The 27571-nt window shown below is 40.8% G+C and overlaps 3 protein-coding genes and 6 long non-coding RNA genes across 15 annotated transcripts; 6 read left to right on the forward strand and 3 right to left on the reverse strand.

Moving 5' to 3' along the window:
- Positions 1-328: 328 nt before the first annotated feature.
- Positions 329-1326, forward strand: LOC143419959 (uncharacterized). The gene is made up of 3 exons (XR_013099982.1): positions 329-536; positions 620-750; positions 1245-1326. It is a non-coding gene; the product is annotated as an uncharacterized LOC143419959 (long non-coding RNA).
- Positions 1327-3372: 2046 nt separating this feature from the next.
- On the forward strand, positions 3373-6189 carry LOC112433690 (uncharacterized). 2 transcript variants are annotated; one of them, XM_076887383.1, is made up of 3 exons: positions 3373-3477; positions 4692-4736; positions 4829-6189. In XM_076887383.1, exons 2-3 carry the CDS (start codon positions 4697-4699, stop codon positions 5551-5553), a joined length of 765 nt encoding a protein of 254 aa, XP_076743498.1. In that variant the 5' UTR covers positions 3373-3477; positions 4692-4696; the 3' UTR covers positions 5554-6189. The 2 variants fall into 2 exon arrangements, with proteins under 2 accessions (XP_076743498.1, XP_076743499.1); XM_076887384.1 differs by lacking the exon at positions 3373-3477 and having other exon boundaries at positions 4602-4736.
- A 150-nt stretch (positions 6190-6339) lies between these two features.
- Positions 6340-8606, reverse strand: LOC112433695 (uncharacterized). 2 transcript variants are annotated; one of them, XR_013099837.1, is made up of 4 exons: positions 8513-8606; positions 8196-8298; positions 7951-8042; positions 6340-6783 (listed from the first exon to the last, which is right to left on the reverse strand). It is a non-coding gene; the product is annotated as an uncharacterized LOC112433695 (long non-coding RNA). The 2 variants fall into 2 exon arrangements; XR_013099838.1 differs by having other exon boundaries at positions 8177-8298.
- Positions 8607-9342: 736 nt separating this feature from the next.
- LOC143419960 (uncharacterized) lies at positions 9343-10329 on the forward strand. The gene is made up of 3 exons (XR_013099983.1): positions 9343-9539; positions 9623-9753; positions 10248-10329. It is a non-coding gene; the product is annotated as an uncharacterized LOC143419960 (long non-coding RNA).
- A 2027-nt stretch (positions 10330-12356) lies between these two features.
- Positions 12357-15894, forward strand: LOC112433696 (uncharacterized). Of its 2 annotated transcripts, XM_076887385.1 has the most exons (3): positions 12357-12473; positions 13687-13731; positions 13824-15894. In XM_076887385.1, exons 2-3 carry the CDS (start codon positions 13692-13694, stop codon positions 14585-14587), a joined length of 804 nt encoding a protein of 267 aa, XP_076743500.1. In that variant the 5' UTR covers positions 12357-12473; positions 13687-13691; the 3' UTR covers positions 14588-15894. The 2 variants fall into 2 exon arrangements, with proteins under 2 accessions (XP_076743500.1, XP_076743501.1); XM_076887386.1 differs by lacking the exon at positions 12357-12473 and having other exon boundaries at positions 13668-13731.
- On the reverse strand, positions 15730-17643 carry LOC143419820 (uncharacterized). 2 transcript variants are annotated; one of them, XR_013099839.1, is made up of 4 exons: positions 17539-17643; positions 17230-17363; positions 16985-17076; positions 15730-15817 (listed from the first exon to the last, which is right to left on the reverse strand). It is a non-coding gene; the product is annotated as an uncharacterized LOC143419820 (long non-coding RNA). The 2 variants fall into 2 exon arrangements; XR_013099840.1 differs by having other exon boundaries at positions 17211-17363.
- Positions 17644-18379: 736 nt separating this feature from the next.
- Positions 18380-19359, forward strand: LOC112434270 (uncharacterized). Its single transcript, XR_003023972.2, has 3 exons — positions 18380-18569; positions 18653-18783; positions 19278-19359. It is a non-coding gene; the product is annotated as an uncharacterized LOC112434270 (long non-coding RNA).
- Positions 19360-21415: 2056 nt separating this feature from the next.
- LOC143419821 (uncharacterized) lies at positions 21416-24904 on the forward strand. Of its 2 annotated transcripts, XM_076887387.1 has the most exons (3): positions 21416-21519; positions 22736-22780; positions 22873-24904. In XM_076887387.1, exons 2-3 carry the CDS (start codon positions 22741-22743, stop codon positions 23595-23597), a joined length of 765 nt encoding a protein of 254 aa, XP_076743502.1. In that variant the 5' UTR covers positions 21416-21519; positions 22736-22740; the 3' UTR covers positions 23598-24904. The 2 variants fall into 2 exon arrangements, with proteins under 2 accessions (XP_076743502.1, XP_076743503.1); XM_076887388.1 differs by lacking the exon at positions 21416-21519 and having other exon boundaries at positions 22646-22780.
- Positions 24727-26949, reverse strand: LOC143419822 (uncharacterized). Of its 2 annotated transcripts, none has more exons than XR_013099842.1 (5): positions 26739-26949; positions 26467-26600; positions 26150-26252; positions 25903-25994; positions 24727-24827 (listed from the first exon to the last, which is right to left on the reverse strand). It is a non-coding gene; the product is annotated as an uncharacterized LOC143419822 (long non-coding RNA). The 2 variants fall into 2 exon arrangements; XR_013099841.1 differs by having other exon boundaries at positions 26131-26283.
- Between the last annotated feature and the right edge of the window lie 622 nt (positions 26950-27571).

Raw genomic sequence — 27571 nt, forward strand, 5'->3', positions numbered from 1 at the left:
TTTGAATAATTGTAATTCCTTCTACTGGGATCTCAGCCAGAAGTCCATCTTTCACCTCCAGCTCATTTAAATCTCAGCTGCCAGACTTATAACAAATTCAAAGAAATAAATCATCATTCTCCTCCTCACAACCTTTTGGGTATACGATACATGGGTACAAGCCTTGTTACAGATTTGGTCACTTTTTATGAACCAAGTCACTGCCTGCATTCTGCACATCAGACACTCTTAGCTGTCCGTGCAGCCTGGCTCAATGCAAAAAGAAAACAAACCGTTTCGTGTTTTAACTCTTTGAACTTTTCTTTTGTGTTTTTAACTAAGATTTTATTGTGTTCTTTAACACACTTTGTAACTGTTTTGAAAGTGCTAGGCAAATTAACTGTTAACTATTACTGTTATTATTGTTATTGACAGTCTGGAGCTTTGGCAGTATGGAAGGTGGATGCGAGAGGGAGACTTCATGGAAACCACCTTGTAAAACATGAATACAAGAAACCTTTAACTTGCTGCATCTTCAGACCGTCCACACCTGGAGAGTAAGCAGCCTTCGAAGTCCCATATCAAGTGGAAGAGTATGACATTTTTTTAATCAAATACTATTTTTTGTATTTTATTATAGTGATGTGGCAATGCTAGCTCGAGCATCTGTGAGAGGAGATGAGCGTGCGCTGGACAAGTTTAGCTGGAAGGGGGCACCTCTGAAGATGGGGCCACAGGAGGGACTTGGATTCTTTATCTGCACTGCAGATGGTAGGAGTTTGTGATTCCTGTTGGAGTTTGGAAAATTAAATCATTTGTTATTTTCAATGCATTTGACCATACTTTCTTTAAGACACAATTTGTTTTTTCATTGCCTTGTATAATTTTGTCTGAGGCCAGCAGTCTTCTGCAGTCACAGCCCTCAATGTATAAAGGCTGTTTATTTTATTTGTTTGTTCTGTAAATTGCATTGATGATACTTTGCTTTATTTTTGAACAGTTACGAAGAACAGTATGAGAAAAGTATTCATGGTTTTAGAAAGTCTGATTAATCCAGCAGACTTGTTGAAAATTATATCAAAAGTGTATTTTGCCTCTGTGAAGCAGTAATCCTGTGGGAGTCTCCAGAAAGGGGAAAATACAACAAGCTATAATGCTATTGATCCAGAATCCAGTCTGATCTTTAATAAATATGAACACTTTGTGGTTTGAGCTGTCAGATATTCCACTTATTTCATCTTTAATCCCATGTCTTATGCATATAGGTAAAGTCCATAGTGTGGATGAGTATTGTAAGACGAGTGTCCTTCTCAGTGTGGAGGGCTCCATCAAGAAACTTCTCTACATGCTACGTGCTACATAACTATGTTTTGTCTCTTGATGAGACTCTGGGATATGAGAGGGGAGAGATGATCAACTGTGTTTCATACTGTGCAGGCAAAGGCAAAAGTTTGCACAGAATTGTAAATGAAAAGAAGCTTTTTCTTTCCCATCACCATATTCCTGAATGTTTGCAAATGCATAGGTTAAAAAAAAAAAACTCGTTGCTTTTTTAAAAATTCTGCAACACTCAGAAATCCTAGCAGCTGGCACCACCAATGGACGCATAGCAATGTGGAGGATGGTGGTGCAGTCGGGTAGCAGTAGAGGTGACACTAAGCCCCAGTGGAAACTGCAGACACCAACAGAAATTGGAGGAAATGTCACTCAGCTACAGGTAATGTCTTGACCAGCATTAGTACATTACTTTCGTTTGGTTTAATTACACTTTTATTTTAACTGGAGATTGACAGTAACAACACTGTTTTTCTTTGAGCCAAAATTTCATTGAAGGAAATTTCAATGCAGCTTTGATGCTGGATGGAGACAGCAACGCATTTTAAAACCCTGACTTGGACTGTGGGAATCAAGTCTTTACAATACGCACACACACACACACACACACACACACACACACACACACACACACACACACACACCAGCCTGACCAATAAGAGCCAAGAGTTGCAGTGATAGGCAGGCTGAACCAGCAAATAGCCAGAAACAACTGGTCAGTGCAGCACCGCCTCAGGTACCACATACAGATTTTAACTGGCTTCTGACTTTGTGTGGTGTGGAGTATGCTAGATTTTATATAAATATGGATGAGATTAGCTGGGGATGAACAAAATCTCCTTCAGCAACTATTAAATAGCCAGAAGGGGCCAGACAGTCAATATATTAATTCAGCGTTCCTACAGAACAGACCGTAAAGCATTCCCAAAAAGTCAAAACAATTATTTTAGCAGCTGATTTCTGTACTTAAAAAAACCCCAAACAAACATTTATTATAGCTCTATTATGTAGGTAATGTAGGAGACGTGGACACAAATACACAGAGGGTTAACGAGGGAAGTGGGAGCACACGGGGAACACAGGCGACACTGATAATCATAACGAGACACGGCAGGAGTAACACAACACTGACGGGAGACTATCAAAGTAAAACAGGAAGCACACAGAGACGCAGACCAGATTGGAAGAGAACACAGACATAGCGGGCTGGGAAAACATGGAATAAAACACAAGGAGGAGAAACGAGGCATGGGGGCTGGCAGGTACACAGAGGGGGCACACAGGGGGTAAAGTCACGAGGGGAAATCAAATAAGCAACATCTTAACAGAACAACCGAGGGACCCTAAAGCTGACATCAAACAACAACAATACAAGACACACAAAAAACCAGGTAGAAGTCCCAGGACCATGACATGCAGGTGGTTACATATGGTTAAAATGATTCAAATGCACTAAGTATGCATGTTTTTCATATCAATACAGTCCATAACTTGATTACTGTCTGTAGCCCACATGATTAAACACTTTAGTTACATAAAACATGTGAGTTTAGATTTTATCTACTGTATAGCCTGTATAGTAAATTAATATGTAGCCCAATAAGTATAAAATCCAGAAAGCTACACAACATGGGATGGTTCATTTACAAACACAGTTCTAACTTGAGTTTCACACAGTTTTTATTAGAAAACAATCAAATTGTTAAATGCTTCAAGTACACAAAATGTCAGAAATCTGCACCGTCATGAACAGAAATTTAAACCTAATTTTTCGTGATTTGTTGATTAACCCTCCGAGGTCTAAATCCCACGTTGTGCACATCAACATCACAGATTTGTACAAATAAAATTTATAACAAAGACATGTTAAATATTAAGCACTGGAAACAGCTTGTTGTTTTGTTGCCATAGCGTTTTGTTTTGTCTCCATTTAAAAGATATCAAAATCTGAGCAAACAACTTGATGTCAAAAGAATCTCTGCACATTCCGCAGTCTTTGCTGCTAAAGTGACATCACAGCATTTAAGCATGTTTGAATGAAAACATCAGCATATGAACACAAAACTGAAGAGACACTGCAACCGAATGAAAGCAGACCACTATTTAGTGACATTTGGACGTTTCCCTGAGGATTAACTGCTGTGTAATCTACCAAGAACTAAAGTAAGCTCAAATTTCAGTTTATAAACTCAAGATCATTTACTTAAATATATAAAGCCTGATTTCCCTGCTTGCCAGGACAGTATTTATGTACTTTACATTGTGCAAGACTAGACTATATTTTCCATCATAGAGAGGATGATGTGGATCTATTATTCAGGAAAACAAATGAAGACTTAACTATTTGTCAGCTGATGTAATATTTGACAAATGATACATAAATTAGAAAATGTTCTTAATCATATCTTAGAGTGACAGAAGCTCTTTTTAACACGATTATTTCTCAGATTATTTTGTTCATTTAGGAAAATAGAGAAGACGTAAGTTTTGTTCTCAAACAAACTATTAGAATTTCTGAGAAACTGAGCCTACGTGCACATGTACACGGCTATTTTTGAAAGCGCAGCTTTGTCTCTGCATTTGGGCCTTTCGTCCACACCTAAACAGCAGATTGAGTCACTGAAAGGTGAGATTTTTAAAAAGCACGTTTTTGTGTTTAGGTGTGGACGAGGAAAACGGACATTTACTCAGGCAATGTCAAAAGTGTGCGCCGCTGTTGAAGTCACGCTGTGGCCACGTTATTGTTTACATGAGATCAATTTCTACAATGGCAGATGTAGACAACATACTGTGTCTGTTAATCTTAGTATCTGCAGTTTTTACACGCTTACATCAGACGTGGATTCTACATTCAACACAGACGCTCTCCCAACCCAAATCCTGACGTCGGTTTGGAAGAAATGTAATTTAAAAAAATGACATTTATGTATGCTGTATGCATTTAGTCCATTCCAAAGTTGTGAGTCTGTCTTTAGTTATTAACATTTGAAACGATGAAGGCAGGTGAAAGTAACACAAAATTAGCTGCTTTTCCAGAAAAAGACAAAAACTTCTCAGAAGTACGTAAGGTTTTATGAGGTTTTCCCACCCAGGCTTCTAGACTTCTGATTGGCCAACATTTCTACACGGTTAAGATTTGGCGTGTTCTTGACAGCGTTTCACTTTGTTTTTAGTGTTTAGATGTGGAAGGAGATATTTTTTCAAAACTGCACATGTGGACTGGATTTTTATTTTTTTAAACGAAAAAGGAAAATTGTCCGTTTTCAAACATAGCCGTGTACGTTTGGACGCAGCCTAAAGTCATCACAAAAAAAGCAAATTCTCTGAACATTCTGGGTTGAGGTTTAGTGATCATTGTTGTTTTGTGTTCCTTGTAGTCAAAATGAGTGCAAGTGGAGACGGACCACAAAATAACCAAAACGGTAAGCACATGTACTCAGTCTTGAAATTGATGAAAAACAGATTTTCAGCAGATAGTTATGGATGTTAATTAAAAGATTTAATGATCTTGCAGGCCAACAGGTTAACCCACGAATGTTGGCAAATGGAGATCAGGAACCTGCTAATGGCTTCCTGAACCGTCTGTATCTCGCTCTCCATGATTATTGTTGCTATCTAGATGAGCTAATAGCTTCAGTACTGGCACAATATGACAATTACCTTTACGGGGACGACGACGATGACGACGATGACGACGACGACGACAATGACGACGACGACGACAACGACAACGACGATGACGACGACGACGATGACAACAACGACAACGACGATGACGACAACGATGACGCCAATGACGGCGGCGACGGCGACGGCAACGATGACGATGACGACGATGACAACGACAACGACAACGACGACGACGACAACGATGACGCCGATGACGGCGGCGACGGCGACGGCAACGATGACGACGACGATGTTGGTGGCATTGAAAATGAGGAGGCATTTGAAGGCCGCATGGATGTTCGCCAGTACATCCCAGAAGAGGACCCTCAGCCAGGTGTTTCCAGGAAGAGGTCTAGAGAGAGGGATGAAGAAGATTTAGGAGCAAACAAAAGAATGAGATGGAGCGATGATGACTCTGAAGTATTTGAAGATGCGCACGAAGAGCTTGAACACGAAACTGGAGGCTCGAGGAAGCGTTCCCGAGAGGATTTTGAGCAAGAAGAGCAATACTTGCCTGTGTGCAAACTTCAGAGGTGTTCAATTGAGTCGACCAGCAGCAATGAAGACTAAGACTACTTCGACGGGTTTTTTCAGTATCCTTTCAGTAATCTGATGGCCTACTCAGGTGATCCTGAATCCTCTATGCTGCAATAAGCTGGGCATACACTGTGCTGCGATTTTTCAGTCGCGTTATTCGGCTCCTGATCAAACTGTAGGATTGACTCGCAGGGGTGAGAAGTTTGATCAAGGCCAAACTCGGGACGATCCCCAAAACGATCGCACGACTGAAAAATCGGCTCAAAATGGGCCAAAAATCGCACAGTGTATGCCCAGCATTAGGCTGCCGGGGGATTCCCATGATGCACTGGGTGTTTCTTCTTCACCCACTATGTTTAATAGACCTCTCTGCACTGAATGGTACTTGTTATTAACCTCTGTCTCTGTTCCATGTCTTTATACTATTTTCCTTGCCCCTCCCCAACCGGTCGCAGCAGATGGCCGCCCCTCCCTGAGCCTGGTTCTGCTGGAGGTTTCTTCCTGTTAAAAGGGAGTTTTTCCTTCCCACTGTCGCCAAAGTGCTTGCTCATAGGGGGTCATATGATTGTTGGGGTTTTCTTTGTAAGTATATCTTACAATATAAAGCGCCTTCAGGTGACTGTTGCTGTCATTTGGCGCTCTTTAAATAAAATTGAATTGAAAATTAAATAGATGTCACTGTGATGATTTCTTCCCTGCATAGAAAGCTTAGACCCAAATGCAGATTCAATGCACATGGTTAAACTATTTATGAGACTTTAGAGAGGGAATGGAGAACGTGGCTCGAGCTAGGAGTGTCAGCAGACAGCAGGAACCAGAGGAAAAGCTATCGAGAGACTGAACACCTGGCTCCTGATGGGAACAATCCAACGGGAATTCTGCAACAGAGGGAGAAGAAGTTGCTGGACGGGTAAGGGAGTTTGAGGGTAGGATGAGTACGTTGGCAGAGGAGACCTAAACACAGGGAAAACAAGGTTAAACACAGGGAAGGAGCACGCCAGAACTGGAGCAGAGGGGAAGCCTAGTTACCACTGGAGATGGCAGAACAAACTGGCGAGGAGTAGCAGGCAGCGCTGGTTTAAGAAGCCCTCCTGCTGATTGTTTGCAGATGAGGCCCAGGTGAGATGCTGGAAACTCCACCTCTGAAGTGTGGACACAGTATCCCCATTCCAAGTGGAAAAGCCCCTCAGACACTTCCATGGTGCATGACAAGAAGGATGAGAAAGCATTCATGGTCCATCCATCCCTCCGTCAGCGTAATGCCTAAAAGTTTATTCAGATGTAAATGTATTACATTTTTAAATAAAGATCATCAGTGTTTTTAATGACGCTGCATTTCATTCATGTGTCTCTATTGGACAGTGTTGTAGAAGTTACAGAAGACAGGAATCAGTTCCAGCTTGGCCTGACATTTGATCACTAGTGATGTGTGATACCACTGATTTCCTTTCCGATCCCATACCAAGTAAAATTCAGGGTGGTATCGACGATACTGCTCCGATACTTTGTACAAAAACTTTACTCTTTTATTGTATCTCAAATTATAGCGTCATAATCATTACAGGACATCAGATTACTTGTTCTTATCACTTAATAATGCAGAATTCATCATATAGAAATCAAAAACCTGAAGTTGTGCACTATGTGAACACCTTGCCTGCCTGCAGCACTAAAGGACTCCCTGAGAGACGTCTGTCTCACCCTAGCAGCACCCGTCCTTCTCCTCCTCTTCAGTTTGCCTCAACATAAGCTCGTCATATTCTGTGATATGATTTACTTTGAGGTGTTTGACAAGGTTAGTGGTGTTGCCACAACACCTCACTTTCTTGCCACATGTATCGCAAACCACGTCTGGGCTGTTTGTGGATGTAAAATACGTGCGCACATGACTCCAGTTACGCTCAGCCATTGTTGTGAGTGCGCACGCCACAGGCTGCCACACATTTATACAGCCGTATTTCACACATGACTATAAAAGGCGGAAGAGGGAGTAGTTCTTTCCAATGTAGACAATCTGAATGATAGTTTCTTTCCACTGTGTTCCTGTTAATGAAAAACTACAATTTACCCCAAAATGATTCAAATATCGATATTTTAATGTGGAAACCTTCTGTTTCCACATCTGGACTTTCTGTTGCTGCCCACGCGGGTGAAACTTTCTTTGCAGTGGCTCATTGAAGTTGTAATTGATAATCAATTCCCACACAATGAGAGAATCCAATCAATTTGTTTATCAGGGGAAAGGTGTGATTTCTTAGGACACTGGAGCCTAACATTAACTGGTTTAAAATTAGCTTATTTCCATAAGAAGAAAAACATACTGAGAAAGAGATCACCAAAATATACATGTACAAATGTGAAATAGTCATATGTAGTGTGAAAGAGCTATTTGACATCTTTAAATTCAAAGTAATGTATAAATCCACTTACATAAAACATGAAAAGGCGGCGCAGCGATGCCCATCTCAGCCAGTGTATGATGGTGGGGCAAGATGGCAGCTTCCACAACATGACGCCAGCTCCTATGTATTTTTAGTAGATAAATGATACGTTTATGTATCAATTTGTTGGAAGATGTAATTACACCTTAATTATGTAATTAGAAGCAAAAATGATTTTTTTAAATCAAATCACCTCAAAAAATTACTGTACTTACTTTCTAAATCATTCTTTACCTCTGAAAGGGGTGGCTGTGGCTCAGGAGGTGGAGCAGGTCATCTACTAATCAGATGGTTTTTGGATCGATCCCTGGCTGCTCCAGACTGCATGCTAACTGTCCTTGGGCAAGACATTAACCCCAAGTCACTCTCTGATGCATTCATCAGAGTATGAATGTGTGTGAATGTTAGGTAGAAAGCACAGAAAAAGGGCTTCTATGAACAGGTGTGAATGAGGCAACCTGTATAGAGCGCTTTGAATGTTCAGGTAGAGTAGAAAAGCACTGTAAAAATTTCTCTGTGTTGATTTCTTTTGGACCTCAAACATTACTCACCTTGTTGCAGGTTTCTTTATTAATGCTGAAAACCCAGAATGGAAACTGACCTTACTGCTTCCTTCCTTTCCAAACTATTGCGGCTCCTCCAACCAACGGCCGCAGCAGGCTAAACATGAGGACACAGATGACGTGCAACAGTAAACACATGAGATACACCTCTGTACTATTTGCTACTTTTATTCCACATACAACTGTCCACTGTACAAATCGGCACACGGGCTCAAACCATTAAACAAATGCACAGACTGCACAAATAACTGCACCATTTACTATGCCAAATTTCAACATTGGCCTATTGCATAACTTAGTGCAGAAGTATACATAAACCAAAAGATGCATCAAAATGATTCAAGCTGCGCTCAAGCTGCAGTCAACAGAAGGTTTCGCCTCATGCTCACCCTACCTTTCTGCTCATTAACATCAGGTGCCGTGAACAGGTGAGTGCAACCACATTTATCACACCCATTAAATCCTTTTATCTCATTGTGTTTGAATAATTGTAATTCCTTCTACTGGGATCTCAGCCAGAAGTCCATCTTTCACCTCCAGCTCATTTAAATCTCAGCTGCCAGACTTATAACAAATTCAAAGAAATAAATCATCATTCTCCTCCTCACAACCTTTTGGGTATACGATACATGGGTACAAGCCTTGTTTCAGATTTGGTCACTTTTTATGAACCAAGTCACTGCCTGCATTCTGCACATCAGACACTCTTAGCTGTCCGTGCAGCCTGGCTCAATGCAAAAAGAAAACAAACCGTTTCGTGTTTTAACTCTTTGAACTTTTCTTTTGTGTTTTTAACTAAGATTTTATTGTGTTCTTTAACACACTTTGTAACTGTTTTGAAAGTGCTAGGCAAATTAACTGTTAACTATTACTGTTATTATTGTTATTGACAGTCTGGAGCTTTGGCAGTATGGAAGGTGGATGCGAGAGGGAGACTTCATGGAAACCACCTTGTAAAACATGAATACAAGAAACCTTTAACTTGCTGCATCTTCAGACCGTCCACACCTGGAGAGTAAGCAGCCTTCGAAGTCCCATATCAAGTGGAAGAGTATGACATTTTTTTAATCAAATACTATTTTTTGTATTTTATTATAGTGATGTGGCAATGCTAGCTCGAGCATCTGTGAGAGGAGATGAGCGTGCGCTGGACAAGTTTAGCTGGAAGGGGGCACCTCTGAAGATGGGGCCACAGGAGGGACTTGGATTCTTTATCTGCACTGCAGATGGTAGGAGTTTGTGATTCCTGTTGGAGTTTGGAAAATTAAATCATTTGTTATTTTCAATGCATTTGACCATACTTTCTTTAAGACACAATTTGTTTTTTCATTGCCTTGTATAATTTTGTCTGAGGCCAGCAGTCTTCTGCAGTCACAGCCCTCAATGTATAAAGGCTGTTTATTTTATTTGTTTGTTCTGTAAATTGCATTGATGATACTTTGCTTTATTTTTGAACAGTTACGAAGAACAGTATGAGAAAAGTATTCATGGTTTTAGAAAGTCTGATTAATCCAGCAGACTTGTTGAAAATTATATCAAAAGTGTATTTTGCCTCTGTGAAGCAGTAATGCTGTGGGAGTCTCCAGAAAGGGGAAAATACAACAAGCTATAATGCTATTGATCCAGAATCCAGTCTGATCTTTAATAAATATGAACACTTTGTGGTTTGAGCTGTCAGATATTCCACTTATTTCATCTTTAATCCCATGTCTTATGCATATAGGTAAAGTCCATAGTGTGGATGAGTATTGTAAGACGAGTGTCCTTCTCAGTGTGGAGGGCTCCATCAAGAAACTTCTCTACATGCTACGTGCTACATAACTATGTTTTGTCTCTTGATGAGACTCTGGGATATGAGAGGGGAGAGATGATCAACTGTGTTTCATACTGTGCAGGCAAAGGCAAAAGTTTGCACAGAATTGTAAATGAAAAGAAGCTTTTTCTTTCCCATCACCATATTCCTGAATGTTTCCAAATGCATAGGTTAAAAAAAAAAAAACTCGTTGCTTTTTTAAAAATTCTGCAACACTCAGAAATCCTAGCAGCTGGCACCACCAATGGACGCATAGCAATGTGGAGGATGGTGGTGCAGTCGGGTAGCAGTAGAGGTGACACTAAGCCCCAGTGGAAACTGCAGACACCAACAGAAATTGGAGGAAATGTCACTCAGCTACAGGTAATGTCTTGACCAGCATTAGTACATTACTTTCGTTTGGTTTAATTACACTTTTATTTTAACTGGAGATTGACAGTAACAACACTGTTTTTCTTTGAGCCAAAATTTCATTGAAGGAAATTTCAATGCAGCTTTGATGCTGGATGGAGACAGCAACGCATTTTAAAACCCTGACTTGGACTGTGGGAATCAAGTCTTTACAATGCACACACACACACACACACACACACACACACACACACACACACACACACCAGCCTGACCAATAAGAGCCAAGAGTTGCAGTGATAGGCAGGCTGAACCAGCAAATAGCCAGAAACAACTGGTCAGTGCAGCACCGCCTCAGGTACCACATACAGATTTTAACTGGCTTCTGACTTTGTGTGGTGTGGAGTATGCTAGATTTTATATAAATATGGATGAGATTAGCTGGGGATGAACAAAATCTCCTTCAGCAACTATTAAATAGCCAGAAGGGGCCAGACAGTCAATATATTAATTCAGCGTTCCTACAGAACAGACCGTAAAGCATTCCCAAAAAGTCAAAACAATTATTTTAGCAGCTGATTTCTGTACTTAAAAAAACCCCAAACAAACATTTATTATAGCTCTATTATGTAGGTAATGTAGGAGACGTGGACACAAATACACAGAGGGTTAACGAGGGAAGTGGGAGCACACGGGGAACACAGGCGACACTGATAATCATAACGAGACACGGCAGGAGTAACACAACACTGACGGGAGACTATCAAAGTAAAACAGGAAGCACACAGAGACGCAGACCAGATTGGAAGAGAACACAGACATAGCGGGCTGGGAAAACATGGAATAAAACACAAGGAGGAGAAACGAGGCATGGGGGCTGGCAGATACACAGAGGGGGCACACAGGGGGTAAAGTCACGAGGGGAAATCAAATAAGCAACATCTTAACAGAACAACCGAGGGACCCTAAAGCTGACATCAAACAACAACAATACAAGACACACAAAAAACCAGGTAGAAGTCCCAGGACCATGACATGCAGGTGGTTACATATGGTTAAAATGATTCAAATGCACTAAGTATGCATGTTTTTCATATCAATATAGTCCATAACTTGATTACTGTCTGTAGCCCACATGATTAAACACTTTAGTTACATAAAACATGTGAGGTTAGATTTTATCTACTGTATAGCCTGTATAGTAAATTAATATGTAGCCCAATAAGTATAAAATCCAGAAAGCTACACAACATGGGATGGTTCATTTACAAACACAGTTCTAACTTGAGTTTCACACAGTTTTTATTAGAAAACAATCAAATTGTTAAATGCTTCAAGTACACAAAATGTCAGAAATCTGCACCGTCATGAACAGAAATTTAAACCTAATTTTTCGTGATTTGTTGATTAACCCTCCGAGGTCTAAATCCCACGTTGTGCACATCAACATCACAGATTTGTACAAATAAAATTTATAACAAAGACATGTTAAATATTAAGCACTGGAAACAGCTTGTTGTTTTGTTGCCATAGCGTTTTGTTTTGTCTCCATTTAAAAGATATCAAAATCTGAGCAAACAACTTGATGTCAAAAGAATCTCTGCACATTCCGCAGTCTTTGCTGCTAAAGTGACATCACAGCATTTAAGCATGTTTGAATGAAAACATCAGCATATGAACACAAAACTGAAGAGACACTGCAACCGAATGAAAGCAGACCACTATTTAGTGACATTTGGACGTTTCCCTGAGGATTAACTGCTGTGTAATCTACCAAGAACTAAAGTAAGCTCAAATTTCAGTTTATAAACTCAAGATCATTTACTTAAATATATAAAGCCTGATTTCCCTGCTTGCCAGGACAGTATTTATGTACTTTACATTGTGCAAGACTAGACTATATTTTCCATCATAGAGAGGATGATGTGGATCTATTATTCAGGAAAACAAATGAAGACTTAACTATTTGTCAGCTGATGTAATATTTGACAAATGATACATAAATTAGAAAATGTTCTTAATCATATCTTAGAGTGACAGAAGCTCTTTTTAACACGATTATTTCTCAGATTATTTTGTTCATTTAGGAAAATAGAGAAGACGTAAGTTTTGTTCTCAAACAAACTATTAGAATTTCTGAGAAACTGAGCCTACGTGCACATGTACACGGCTATTTTTGAAAGCGCAGCTTTGTCTCTGCATTTGGGCCTTTCGTCCACACCTAAACAGCAGATTGAGTCACTGAAAGGTGAGATTTTTAAAAAGGACGTTTTTGTGTTCAGGTGTGGACGAGGAAAACGGACATTTACTCAGGCAATGTCAAAAGTGTGCGCCGCTGTTGAAGTCACGCTGTGGCCACGTTATTGTTTACGTGAGATCAATTTCTACAATGGCAGATGTAGACAACATACTGTGTCTGTTAATCTTAGTATCTGCAGTTTTTACACGCTTACATCAGACGTGGATTCTACATTCAACACAGACGCTCTCCCAACCCAAATCCTGACGTCGGTTTGGAAGAAATGTAATTTAAAAAAATGACATTTATGTATGCTGTATGCATTTAGTCCATTCCAAAGTTGTGAGTCTGTCTTTAGTTATTAACATTTGAAACGATGAAGGCACGTGAAAGTAACACAAAATTAGCTGCTTTTCCAGAAAAAGACAAAAACTTCTCAGAAGTACGTAAGGTTTTATGAGGTTTTCCCACCCAGGCTTCTAGACTTCTGATTGGCCAACATTTCTACACGGTTAAGATTTGGCGTGTTCTTGACAGCGTTTCACTTTGTTTTTAGTGTTTAGATGTGGAAGGAGATATTTTTTCAAAACTGCACATGTGGACTGGATTATTTTTTTTTAAACGAAAAAGGAAAATTGTCCGTTTTCAAACATAGCCGTGTACGTTTGGACGCAGCCTAAAGTCATCACAAAAAAAGCAAATTCTCTGAACATTCTGGGTTGAGGTTTAGTGATCATTGTTGTTTTGTGTTCCTTGTAGTCAAAATGAGTGCAAGTGGAGACGGACCACAAAATAACCAAAACGGTAAGCACATGTACTCAGTCTTGAAATTGATGAAAAACAGATTTTCAGCAGATAGTTATGGATGTTAATTAAAAGATTTAATGATCTTGCAGGCCAACAGGTTAACCCACGAATGTTGGCAAATGGAGATCAGGAACCTGCTAATGGCTTCCTGAACAGACTGTATCGCGCTCTCCATGAATATTGTTGCTATCTAGATGAGCTAATAGCTTCAGTACTGGCACAATATGACAATTACCTTTACGGGGACGAAGACGATGACGATGACGACGATGACGACGACGACGATGACGACGACGACGATGACGACGACGACGACAACGACGATGACGACGACGACGACGACGATGACGGCGATGACGATGACGGCGACAACGATGACGACGACGACGACGACGACGGCGGCGACGGCGACGGCGACGGCAACGATGACGATGACGACGACGACGATGTTCAAAATATTCATGTGAGGGACAATAATGCCAATGGTGACAACGATGAACAGCACGGGGATGCTGTGGTTGTGATCATTTTCAATGTTGGTGGCATTGAAAATGAGGAGGCATTTGAAGGCCGCATGGATGTTCGCCAGTACATCCCAGAAGAGGACCCTCAGCCAGGTGTTTCCAGGAAGAGGTCTAGAGAGAGGGATGAAGAAGATTTAGGAGCAAACAAAAGAATGAGATGGAGCGATGATGACTCTGAAGTATTTGAAGATGCGCACGAAGAGCTTGAACACGAAACTGGAGGCTCGAGGAAGCGTTCCCGAGAGGATTTTGAGCAAGAAGAGGAATACTTGCCTGTGTGCAAACTTCAGAGGTGTTCAATTGAGTCGACCAGCAGCAATGAAGACTAAGACTACTTCGACGGGTTTTTTCAGTATCCTTTCAGTAATCTGATGGCCTACTCAGGTGATCCTGAATCCTCTATGCTGCAATAAGCTGGGCATACACTGTGCTGCGATTTTTCAGTCGCGTTATTCGGCTCCTGATCAAACTGTAGGATTGACTCGCAGGGGTGAGAAGTTTGATCAAGGCCAAACTCGGGACGATCCCCAAAACGATCGCACGACTGAAAAATCGGCTCAAAATGGGCCAAAAATCGCACAGTGTATGCCCAGCATTAGGCTGCCGGGGGATTCCCATGATGCACTGGGTGTTTCTTCTTCACCCACTATGTTTAATAGACCTCTCTGCACTGAATGGTACTTGTTATTAACCTCTGTCTCTGTTCCATGTCTTTATACTATTTTCCTTGCCCCTCCCCAACCGGTCGCAGCAGATGGCCGCCCCTCCCTGAGCCTGGTTCTGCTGGAGGTTTCTTCCTGTTAAAAGGGAGTTTTTCCTTCCCACTGTCGCCAAAGTGCTTGCTCATAGGGGGTCATATGATTGTTGGGGTTTTCTTTGTAAGTATATCTTACAATATAAAGCGCCTTCAGGTGACTGTTGCTGTCATTTGGCGCTCTTTAAATAAAATTGAATTGAAAATTAAATAGATGTCACTGTGATGATTTCTTCCCTGCATAGAAAGCTTAGACCCAAATGCAGATTCAATGCACATGGTTAAACTATTTATGAGACTTTAGAGAGGGAATGGAGAACGTGGCTCGAGCTAGGAGTGTCAGCAGACAGCAGGAACCAGAGGAAAAGCTATCGAGAGACTGAACACCTGGCTCCTGATGGGAACAATCCAACGGGAATTCTGCAACAGAGGGAGAAGAAGTTGCTGGACGGGTAAGGGAGTTTGAGGGTAGGATGAGTACGTTGGCAGAGGAGACCTAAACACAGGGAAAACAAGGTTAAACACAGGGAAGGAGCACGCCAGAACTGGAGCAGAGGGGAAGCCTAGTTACCACTGGAGATGGCAGAACAAACTGGCGAGGAGTAGCAGGCAGCGCTGGTTTAAGAAGCCCTCCTGCTGATTGTTTGCAGATGAGGCCCAGGTGAGATGCTGGAAACTCCACCTCTGAAGTGTGGACACAGTATCCCCATTCCAAGTGGAAAAGCCCCTCAGACACTTCCATGGTGCATGACAAGAAGGATGAGAAAGCATTCATGGTCCATCCATCCCTCCGTCAGCGTAATGCCTAAAAGTTTATTCAGATGTAAATGTATTACATTTTTAAATAAAGATCATCAGTGTTTTTAATGACGCTGCAGTTCATTCATGTGTCTCTATTGGACAGTGTTGTAGAAGTTACAGAAGACAGGAATCAGTTCCAGCTTGGCCTGACATTTGATCACTAGTGATGTGTGATACCACTGATTTCCTTTCCGATCCCATACCAAGTAAAATTCAGGGTGGTATCGACGATACTGCTCCGATACTTTGTACAAAAACTTTACTCTTTTATTGTATCTCAAATTATAGCGTCATAATCATTACAGGACATCAGATTACTTGTTCTTATCACTTAATAATGCAGAATTCATCATATAGAAATCAAAAACCTGAAGTTGTGCACTATGTGAACACCTTGCCTGCCTGCAGCACTAAAGGACTCCCTGAGAGACGTCTGTCTCACCCTAGCAGCACCCGTCCTTCTCCTCCTCTTCAGTTTGCCTCAACATAAGCTCGTCATATTCTGTGATATGATTTACTTTGAGGTGTTTGACAAGGTTAGTGGTGTTGCCACAACACCTCACTTTCTTGCCACATGTATCGCAAACCACGTCTGGGCTGTTTGTGGATGTAAAATACGTGCGCACATGACTCCAGTTACGCTCAGCCATTGTTGTGAGTGCGCACGCCACAGGCTGCCACACATTTATACAGCCGTATTTCACACATGACTATAAAAGGCGGAAGAGGGAGTAGTTCTTTCCAATGTAGACAATCTGAATGATAGTTTCTTTCCACTGTGTTCCTGTTAATGAAAAACTACAATTTACCCCAAAATGATTCAAATATCGATATTTTAATGTGGAAACCTTCTGTTTCCACATCTGGACTTTCTGTTGCTGCCCACGCGGGTGAAACTTTCTTTGAAGTGGCTCATTGAAGTTGTAATTGATAATCAATTCCCACACAATGAGAGAATCCAATCAATTTGTTTATCAGGGGAAAGGTGTGATTTCTTAGGACACTGGAGCCTAACATTAACTGGTTTAAAATTAGCTTATTTCCATAAGAAGAAAAACATACTGAGAAAGAGATCACCAAAATATACATGTACAAATGTGAAATAGTCATATGTAGTGTGAAAGAGCTATTTGACATCTTTAAATTCAAAGTAATGTATAAATCCACTTACATAAAACATGAAAAGGCGGCGCAGCGATGCCCATCTCAGCCAGTGTATGATGGTGGGGCAAGATGGCAGCTTCCACAACATGACGCCAGCTCCTATGTATTTTTAGTAGATAAATGATACGTTTATGTATCAATTTGTTGGAAGATGTAATTACACCTTAATTATGTAATTAGAAGCAAAAATGATTTTTTTTAATCAAATCACCTCAAAAAATTACTGTACTTACTTTCTAAATCATTCTTTACCTCTGAAAGGGGTGGCTGTGGCTCAGGAGGTGGAGCAGGTCATCTACTAATCAGATGGTTTTTGGGTCGATCCCTGGCTGCTCCAGACTGCATGCTAACTGTCCTTGGGCAAGACATTAACCCCAAGTCACTCTCTGATGCATTCATCAGAGTATGAATGTGTGTGAATGTTAGGTAGAAAGCACAGAAAAAGGGCACAGGTGTGAATGAGGCAACCTGTATAGAGCGCTTTGAATGTTCAGGTAGAGTAGAAAAGCACTGTAAAAATTTCTCTGTGTTGATTTCTTTTGGACCTCAAACATTACTCACCTTGTTGCAGGTTTCTTTATTAATGCTGAAAACCCAGAATGGAAACTGACCTTACTGCTTCCTTCCTTTCCAAACTATTGCGGCTCCTCCAACCAACGGCCGCGGCAGGCTAAACATGAGGACACAGATGACGTGCAACAGTAAACACATGAGATACACCTCTGTACTATTTGCTACTTTTATTCCACATACAACTGTCCACTGTACAAATCGGCACACGGCCTCAAACCATTAAACAAATGCACAGACTGCACAAAAAACTGCACCATTTACTATGCCAAATTTCAACATTGGCCTATTGCATAACTTAGTGCAGAAGTATACATAAACCAAAAGATGCATCAAAATGATTCAAGCTGCGCTCAAGCTGCAGTCAACAGAAGGTTTCGCCTCATGCTCACCCTACCTTTCTGCTCATTAACATCAGGTGCCGTGAACAGGTGAGTGCAACCACATTTATCACACCCATTAAATCCTTTTATCTCATTGTGTTTGAATAATTGTAATTCCTTCTACTGGGATCTCAGCCAGAAGTCCATCTTTCACCTCCAGCTCATTTAAATCTCAGCTGCCAGACTTATAACAAATTCAAAGAAATAAATCATCATTCTCCTCCTCACAACCTTTTGGGTATACGATACATGGGTACAAGCCTTACATGTTACAGATTTGGTCACTTTTTATGAACCAAGTCACTGCCTGCATTCTGCACATCAGACACTCTTAGCTGTCTGTGCAGCCTGGCTCAATGCAAAAAGAAAACAAACCGTTTCGTGTTTTAACTCTTTGAACTTTTCTTTTGTGTTTTTAACTAAGATTTTATTGTGTTCTTTAACACACTTTGTAACTGTTTTGAAAGTGCTAGGCAAATTAACTGTTAACTATTACTGTTATTATTGTTATTGACAGTCTGGAGCTTTGGCAGTATGGAAGGTGGATGCGAGAGGGAGACTTCATGGAAACCACCTTGTAAAACATGAATACAAGAAACCTTTAACTTGCTGCATCTTCAGACCGTCCACACCTGGAGAGTAAGCAGCCTTCGAAGTCCCATATCAAGTGGAAGAGTATGACATTTTTTTAATCAAATACTATTTTTTGTATTTTATTATAGTGATGTGGCAATGCTAGCTCGAGCATCTGTGAGAGGAGATGAGCGTGCGCTGGACAAGTTTAGCTGGAAGGGGGCACCTCTGAAGATGGGGCCACAGGAGGGACTTGGATTCTTTATCTGCACTGCAGATGGTAGGAGTTTGTGATTCCTGTTGGAGTTTGGAAAATTAAATCATTTGTTATTTTCAATGCATTTGACCATACTTTCTTTAAGACACAATTTGTTTTTTCATTGCCTTGTATAATTTTGTCTGAGGCCAGCAGTCTTCTGCAGTCACAGCCCTCAATGTATAAAGGCTGTTTATTTTATTTGTTTGTTCTGTAAATTGCATTGATGATACTTTGCTTTATTTTTGAACAGTTACGAAGAACAGTATGAGAAAAGTATTCATGGTTTTAGAAAGTCTGATTAATCCAGCAGACTTGTTGAAAATTATATCAAAAGTGTATTTTGCCTCTGTGAAGCAGTAATCCTGTGGGAGTCTCCAGAAAGGGGAAAATACAACAAGCTATAATGCTATTGATCCAGAATCCAGTCTGATCTTTAATAAATATGAACACTTTGTGGTTTGAGCTGTCAGATATTCCACTTATTTCATCTTTAATCCCATGTCTTATGCATATAGGTAAAGTCCATAGTGTGGATGAGTATTGTAAGACGAGTGTCCTTCTCAGTGTGGAGGGCTCCATCAAGAAACTTCTCTACATGCTACGTGCTACATAACTATGTTTTGTCTCTTGATGAGACTCTGGGATATGAGAGGGGAGAGATGATCAACTGTGTTTCATACTGTGCAGGCAAAGGCAAAAGTTTGCACAGAATTGTAAATGAAAAGAAGCTTTTTCTTTCCCATCACCATATTCCTGAATGTTTGCAAATGCATAGGTTAAAAAAAAACAACTCGTTGCTTTTTTAAAAATTCTGCAACACTCAGAAATCCTAGCAGCTGGCACCACCAATGGACGCATAGCAATGTGGAGGATGGTGGTGCAGTCGGGTAGCAGTAGACACTAAGCCCCAGTGGAAACTGCAGACACCAACAGAAATTGGAGGAAATGTCACTCAGCTACAGGTAATGTCTTGACCAGCATTAGTACATTACTTTCGTTTGGTTTAATTACACTTTTATTTTAACTGGAGATTGACAGTAACAACACTGTTTTTCTTTGAGCCAAAATTTCATTGAAGGAAATTTCAATGCAGCTTTGATGCTGGATGGAGACAGCAACGCATTTTAAAACCCTGACTTGGACTGTGGGAATCAAGTCTTTACAATACGCACACACACACACACACACACACACACACACACACACACACACACACACACACACACACACACACACACCAGCCTGACCAATAAGAGCCAAGAGTTGCAGTGATAGGCAGGCTGAACCAGCAAATAGCCAGAAACAACTGGTCAGTGCAGCACCGCCTCAGGTACCACATACAGATTTTAACTGGCTTCTGACTTTGTGTGGTGTGGAGTATGCTAGATTTTATATAAATATGGATGAGATTAGCTGGGGATGAACAAAATCTCCTTCAGCAACTATTAAATAGCCAGAAGGGGCCAGACAGTCAATATATTAATTCAGCGTTCCTACAGAACAGACCGTAAAGCATTCCCAAAAAGTCAAAACAATTATTTTAGCAGCTGATTTCTGTACTTAAAAAAACCCCAAACAAACATTTATTATAGCTCTATTATGTAGGTAATGTAGGAGACGTGGACACAAATACACAGAGGGTTAACGAGGGAAGTGGGAGCACACGGGGAACACAGGCGACACTGATAATCATAACGAGACACGGCAGGAGTAACACAACACTGACGGGAGACTATCAAAGTAAAACAGGAAGCACACAGAGACGCAGACCAGATTGGAAGAGAACACAGACATAGCGGGCTGGGAAAACATGGAATAAAACACAAGGAGGAGAAACGAGGCATGGGGGCTGGCAGATACACAGAGGGGGCACACAGGGGGTAAAGTCACGAGGGGAAATCAAATAAGCAACATCTTAACAGAACAACCGAGGGACCCTAAAGCTGACATCAAACAACAACAATACAAGACACACAAAAAACCAGGTAGAAGTCCCAGGACCATGACATGCAGGTGGTTACATATGGTTAAAATGATTCAAATGCACTAAGTATGCATGTTTTTCATATCAATACAGTCCATAACTTGATTACTGTCTGTAGCCCACATGATTAAACACTTTAGTTACATAAAACATGTGAGGTTAGATTTTATCTACTGTATAGCCTGTATAGTAAATTAATATGTAGCCCAATAAGTATAAAATCCAGAAAGCTACACAACATGGGATGGTTCATTTACAAACACAGTTCTAACTTGAGTTTCACACAGTTTTTATTAGAAAACAATCAAATTGTTAAATGCTTCAAGTACACAAAATGTCAGAAATCTGCACCGTCATGAACAGAAATTTAAACCTAATTTTTCGTGATTTGTTGATTAACCCTCCGAGGTCTAAATCCCACGTTGTGCACATCAACATCACAGATTTGTACAAATAAAATTTATAACAAAGACATGTTAAATATTAAGCACTGGAAACAGCTTGTTGTTTTGTTGCCATAGCGTTTTGTTTTGTCTCCATTTAAAAGATATCAAAATCTGAGCAAACAACTTGATGTCAAAAGAATCTCTGCACATTCCGCAGTCTTTGCTGCTAAAGTGACATCACAGCATTTAAGCATGTTTGAATGAAAACATCAGCATATGAACACAAAACTGAAGAGACACTGCAACCGAATGAAAGCAGACCACTATTTAGTGACATTTGGACGTTTCCCTGAGGATTAACTGCTGTGTAATCTACCAAGAACTAAAGTAAGCTCAAATTTCAGTTTATAAACTCAAGATCATTTACTTAAATATATAAAGCCTGATTTCCCTGCTTGCCAGGACAGTATTTATGTACTTTACATTGTGCAAGACTAGACTATATTTTCCATCATAGAGAGGATGATGTGGATCTATTATTCAGGAAAACAAATGAAGACTTAACTATTTGTCAGCTGATGTAATATTTGACAAATGATACATAAATTAGAAAATGTTCTTAATCATATCTTAGAGTGACAGAAGCTCTTTTTAACACGATTATTTCTCAGATTATTTTGTTCATTTAGGAAAATAGAGAAGACGTAAGTTTTGTTCTCAAACAAACTATTAGAATTTCTGAGAAACTGAGCCTACGTGCACATGTACACGGCTATTTTTGAAAGCGCAGCTTTGTCTCTGCATTTGGGCCTTTCGTCCACACCTAAACAGCAGATTGAGTCACTGAAAGGTGAGATTTTTAAAAAGCACATTTTTGTGTTCAGGTGTGGACGAGGAAAACGGACATTTACTCAGGCAATGTCAAAAGTGTGCGCCGCTGTTGAAGTCACGCTGTGGCCACGTTATTGTTTACGTGAGATCAATTTCTACAATGGCAGATGTAGACAACATACTGTGTCTGTTAATCTTAGTATCTGCAGTTTTTACACGCTTACATCAGACGTGGATTCTACATTCAACACAGACGCTCTCCCAACCCAAATCCTGACGTCGGTTTGGAAGAAATGTAATTTAAAAAAATGACATTTATGTATGCTGTATGCATTTAGTCCATTCCAAAGTTGTGAGTCTGTCTTTAGTTATTAACATTTGAAACGATGAAGGCACGTGAAAGTAACACAAAATTAGCTGCTTTTCCAGAAAAAGACAAAAACTTCTCAGAAGTACGTAAGGTTTTATGAGGTTTTCCCACCCAGGCTTCTAGACTTCTGATTGGCCAACATTTCTACACGGTTAAGATTTGGCGTGTTCTTGACAGCGTTTCACTTTGTTTTTAGTGTTTAGATGTGGAAGGAGATATTTTTTCAAAACTGCACATGTGGACTGGATTTTTATTTTTTTTTAAACGAAAAAGGAAAATTGTCCGTTTTCAAACATAGCCGTGTACGTTTGGACGCAGCCTAAAGTCATCACAAAAAAAGCAAATTCTCTGAACATTCTGGGTTGAGGTTTAGTGATCATTGTTGTTTTGTGTTCCTTGTAGTCAAAATGAGTGCAAGTGGAGACGGACCACAAAATAACCAAAACGGTAAGCACATGTACTCAGTCTTGAAATTGATGAAAAACAGATTTTCAGCAGATAGTTATGGATGTTAATTAAAAGATTTAATGATCTTGCAGGCCAACAGGTTAACCCACGAATGTTGGCAAATGGAGATCAGGAACCTGCTAATGGCTTCCTGAACGATCTGTATCTCGCTCTCCGTGAATATTGTTGCTTTCTACATGAGCTAATAGCTTCAGTACTGGCACAATATGACAATTACCTTTACGGGGACGAAGACGATGACGATGACGACGATGACGACGACGACGATGACGACGACGACGATGACGACGATGACGACGACGACGATGACGGCGATGACGATGACGGCGACAACGATGACGACGACGACGACGACGACGATGACGGCGGCGACGGCAACGATGACGACGATGTTCAAAATATTCATGTGAGGGACAATAATGCCAATGGTGACAACGATGAACAGCACGGGGATGCTGTGGTTGTGATCATTTTCAATGTTGGTGGCATTGAAAATGAGGAGGCATTTGAAGGCCGCATGGATGTTCGCCAGTACATCCCAGAAGAGGACCCTCAGCCAGGTGTTTCCAGGAAGAGGTCTAGAGAGAGGGATGAAGAAGATTTAGGAGCAAACAAAAGAATGAGATGGAGCGATGATGACTCTGAAGTATTTGAAGATGCGCACGAAGAGCTTGAACATGAAACTGGAGGCTCGAGGAAGCGTTCCCGAGAGGATTTTGAGCAAGAAGAGGAATACTTGCCTGTGTGCAAACTTCAGAGGTGTTCAATTGAGTCGACCAGCAGCAATGAAGACTAAGACTACTTCGACGGGTTTTTTCAGTATCCTTTCAGTAATCTGATGGCCTACTCAGGTGATCCTGAATCCTCTATGCTGCAATAAGCTGGGCATACACTGTGCTGCGATTTTTCAGTCGCGTTATTCGGCTCCTGATCAAACTGTAGGATTGACTCGCAGGGGTGAGAAGTTTGATCAAGGCCAAACTCGGGACGATCCCCAAAACGATCGCACGACTGAAAAATCGGCTCAAAATGGGCCAAAAATCGCACAGTGTATGCCCAGCATTAGGCTGCCGGGGGATTCCCATGATGCACTGGGTGTTTCTTCTTCACCCACTATGTTTAATAGACCTCTCTGCACTGAATGGTACTTGTTATTAACCTCTGTCTCTGTTCCATGTCTTTATACTATTTTCCTTGCCCCTCCCCAACCGGTCGCAGCAGATGGCCGCCCCTCCCTGAGCCTGGTTCTGCTGGAGGTTTCTTCCTGTTAAAAGGGAGTTTTTCCTTCCCACTGTCGCCAAAGTGCTTGCTCATAGGGGGTCATATGATTGTTGGGGTTTTCTTTGTAAGTATATCTTACAATATAAAGCGCCTTCAGGTGACTGTTGCTGTCATTTGGCGCTCTTTAAATAAAATTGAATTGAAAATTAAATAGATGTCACTGTGATGATTTCTTCCCTGCATAGAAAGCTTAGACCCAAATGCAGATTCAATGCACATGGTTAAACTATTTATGAGACTTTAGAGAGGGAATGGAGAACGTGGCTCGAGCTAGGAGTGTCAGCAGACAGCAGGAACCAGAGGAAAAGCTATCGAGAGACTGAACACCTGGCTCCTGATGGGAACAATCCAACGGGAATTCTGCAACAGAGGGAGAAGAAGTTGCTGGACGGGTAAGGGAGTTTGAGGGTAGGATGAGTATGTTGGCAGAGGAGACCTAAACACAGGGAAAACAAGGTTAAACACAGGGAAGGAGCACGCCAGAACTGGAGCAGAGGGGAAGCCTAGTTACCACTGGAGATGGCAGAACAAACTGGCGAGGAGTAGCAGGCAGCGCTGGTTTAAGAAGCCCTCCTGCTGATTGTTTGCAGATGAGGCCCAGGTGAGATGCTGGAAACTCCACCTCTGAAGTGTGGACACAGTATCCCCATTCCAAGTGGAAAAGCCCCTCAGACACTTCCATGGTGCATGACAAGAAGGATGAGAAAGCATTCATGGTCCATCCATCCCTCCGTCAGCGTAATGCCTAAAAGTTTATTCAGATGTAAATGTATTACATTTTTAAATAAAGATCATCAGTGTTTTTAATGACGCTGCAGTTCATTCATGTGTCTCTATTGGACAGTGTTGTAGAAGTTACAGAAGACAGGAATCAGTTCCAGCTTGGCCTGACATTTGATCACTAGTGATGTGTGATACCACTGATTTCCTTTCCGATCCCATACCAAGTAAAATTCAGGGTGGTATCGACGATACTGCTCCGATACTTTGTACAAAAACTTTACTCTTTTATTGTATCTCAAATTATAGCGTCATAATCATTACAGGACATCAGATTACTTGTTCTTATCACTTAATAATGCAGAATTCATCATATAGAAATCAAAAACCTGAAGTTGTGCACTATGTGAACACCTTGCCTGCCTGCAGCACTAAAGGACTCCCTGAGAGACGTCTGTCTCACCCTAGCAGCACCCGTCCTTCTCCTCCTCTTCAGTTTGCCTCAACATAAGCTCGTCATATTCTGTGATATGATTTACTTTGAGGTGTTTGACAAGGTTAGTGGTGTTGCCACAACACCTCACTTTCTTGCCACATGTATCGCAAACCACGTCTGGGCTGTTTGTGGATGTAAAATACGTGCGCACATGACTCCAGTTACGCTCAGCCATTGTTGTGAGTGCGCACGCCACAGGCTGCCACACATTTATACAGCCGTATTTCACACATGACTATAAAAGGCGGAAGAGGGAGTAGTTCTTTCCAATGTAGACAATCTGAATGATATGTCTGTGAAGGTTCTCAGTCTTCCAGGTCATCGTAGTCAAAGGAGCTTGCAAAGAAAAGCGTCTGGACTTCTTTAAGTTGCTTGAAGACGTTTCACCTCTCATCCGAGAAGCTTCTTCAGTTCTAAGGTCAAATGGTGGAGGACACTGGAGCCTAACATTAACTGGTTTAAAATTAGCTTATTTCCATAAGAAGAAAAACATACTGAGAAAGAGATCACCAAAATATACATGTACAAATGTGAAATAGTCATATGTAGTGTGAAAGAGCTATTTGACATCTTTAAATTCAAAGTAATGTATAAATCCACTTACATAAAACATGAAAAGGCGGCGCAGCGATGCCCATCTCAGCCAGTGTATGATGGTGGGGCAAGATGGCAGCTTCCACAACATGACGCCAGCTCCTATGTATTTTTAGTAGATAAATGATACGTTTATGTATCAATTTGTTGGAAGATGTAATTACACCTTAATTATGTAATTAGAAGCAAAAATGATTTTTTTTTTAATCAAATCACCTCAAAAAATTACTGTACTTACTTTCTAAATCATTCTTTACCTCTGAAAGGGGTGGCTGTGGCTCAGGAGGTGGAGCAGGTCATCTACTAATCAGATGGTTTTTGGGTCGATCCCTGGCTGCTCCAGACTGCATGCTAACTGTCCTTGGGCAAGACATTAACCCCAAGTCACTCTCTGATGCATTCATCAGAGTATGAATGTGTGTGAATGTTAGGTAGAAAGCACAGAAAAAGGGCTTCTATGAACAGGTGTGAATGAGGCAACCTGTATAGAGCGCTTTGAATGTTCAGGTAGAGTAGAAAAGCACTGTAAAAATTTCTCTGTGTTGATTTCTTTTGGACCTCAAACATTACTCACCTTGTTGCAGGTTTCTTTATTAATGCTGAAAACCCAGTGTAGCATCCAGTCGAACTGAGAAGGCCAGAACTGATGGTTGTTGAATGACCTTTATTATTCCTTGCCGTGTATCAGACAACGAACCAACGTAAGAGCTAGACAAACAAATAAAACAATTACCATATTATTCATGTAACAGCATCTTAACCGCTCATTACGCTGGTCTAACCGTTTTCTATTAAACTATATAAAACATATTATGCATTTCAGATTGCTCAAATTAAATCACATACATTACAAACCTTGTTCCCCTGTCGACTGTAGCTAGAACCATTCGTTTTTGTACAATTTAACTATATTCTTCTCTCCCTTTTCTCCGTTAGCATTAGTTTTCCGTTTTCTTCCATCTCTTTTGCACATCAAGTTGTTTACCGTTACATCATTCACTTCCGGTCACACAGGAAGTTACCACAATAAAAGTACAAATTTTATATTACGTCAATATGCGCTAGCTTTACATATCCGCCTTTACACTCCCACCAAATTATTTGCTGTTACAAACAAAATAAAACACAAATAATTTCTAAACAGGTAACTTAACAATGATAATACCTTTGTATATGCAACAACTAATTCTCATTGCATTTTAACTGCTTAGTGCATCTTGCTTTTGACAACTTTCTAACAGTAGAACCAACTTATGAACTGGGCGTTCCACTGTAGACATCTTATGCAAACGTTCACCCCTTTTACTAAGGTTTCTGTCTGCAAAGGTTACTTTGACCTTTCTCACAAGTCCATCTTCGTCTGTTATGGTGTCCACAACCCTACCAAGTCTCCATTGGGATCGTGGCAGTATTTCTTCCTTGTCCATCACTATGTCACCTACTTGCATATTCCTTTTAGCAGCATGCCATCTCTGCCGAACCCTGATGTTGTGAAGATATTCTCCAAAATTGCTCCGTTAGGTATTGTACCTGACGCCATTGCTTCCAAGCGTACAGATCCTCTTTAACAAACTGTCCTGGAGGAGGCAAAGCTGTTGTGGTTTTCATAGTTAGGAGATGATTTGGAGTTATTGGTTTCAAACTGTTTGGATCATTGAGCTTGTCTGTCGTCAACGGGC

The sequence above is a fragment of the Maylandia zebra genome, linkage group LG8, assembly GCF_041146795.1.
Source record: "Maylandia zebra isolate NMK-2024a linkage group LG8, Mzebra_GT3a, whole genome shotgun sequence".
NCBI lineage: Eukaryota > Metazoa > Chordata > Actinopteri > Cichliformes > Cichlidae > Maylandia > Maylandia zebra.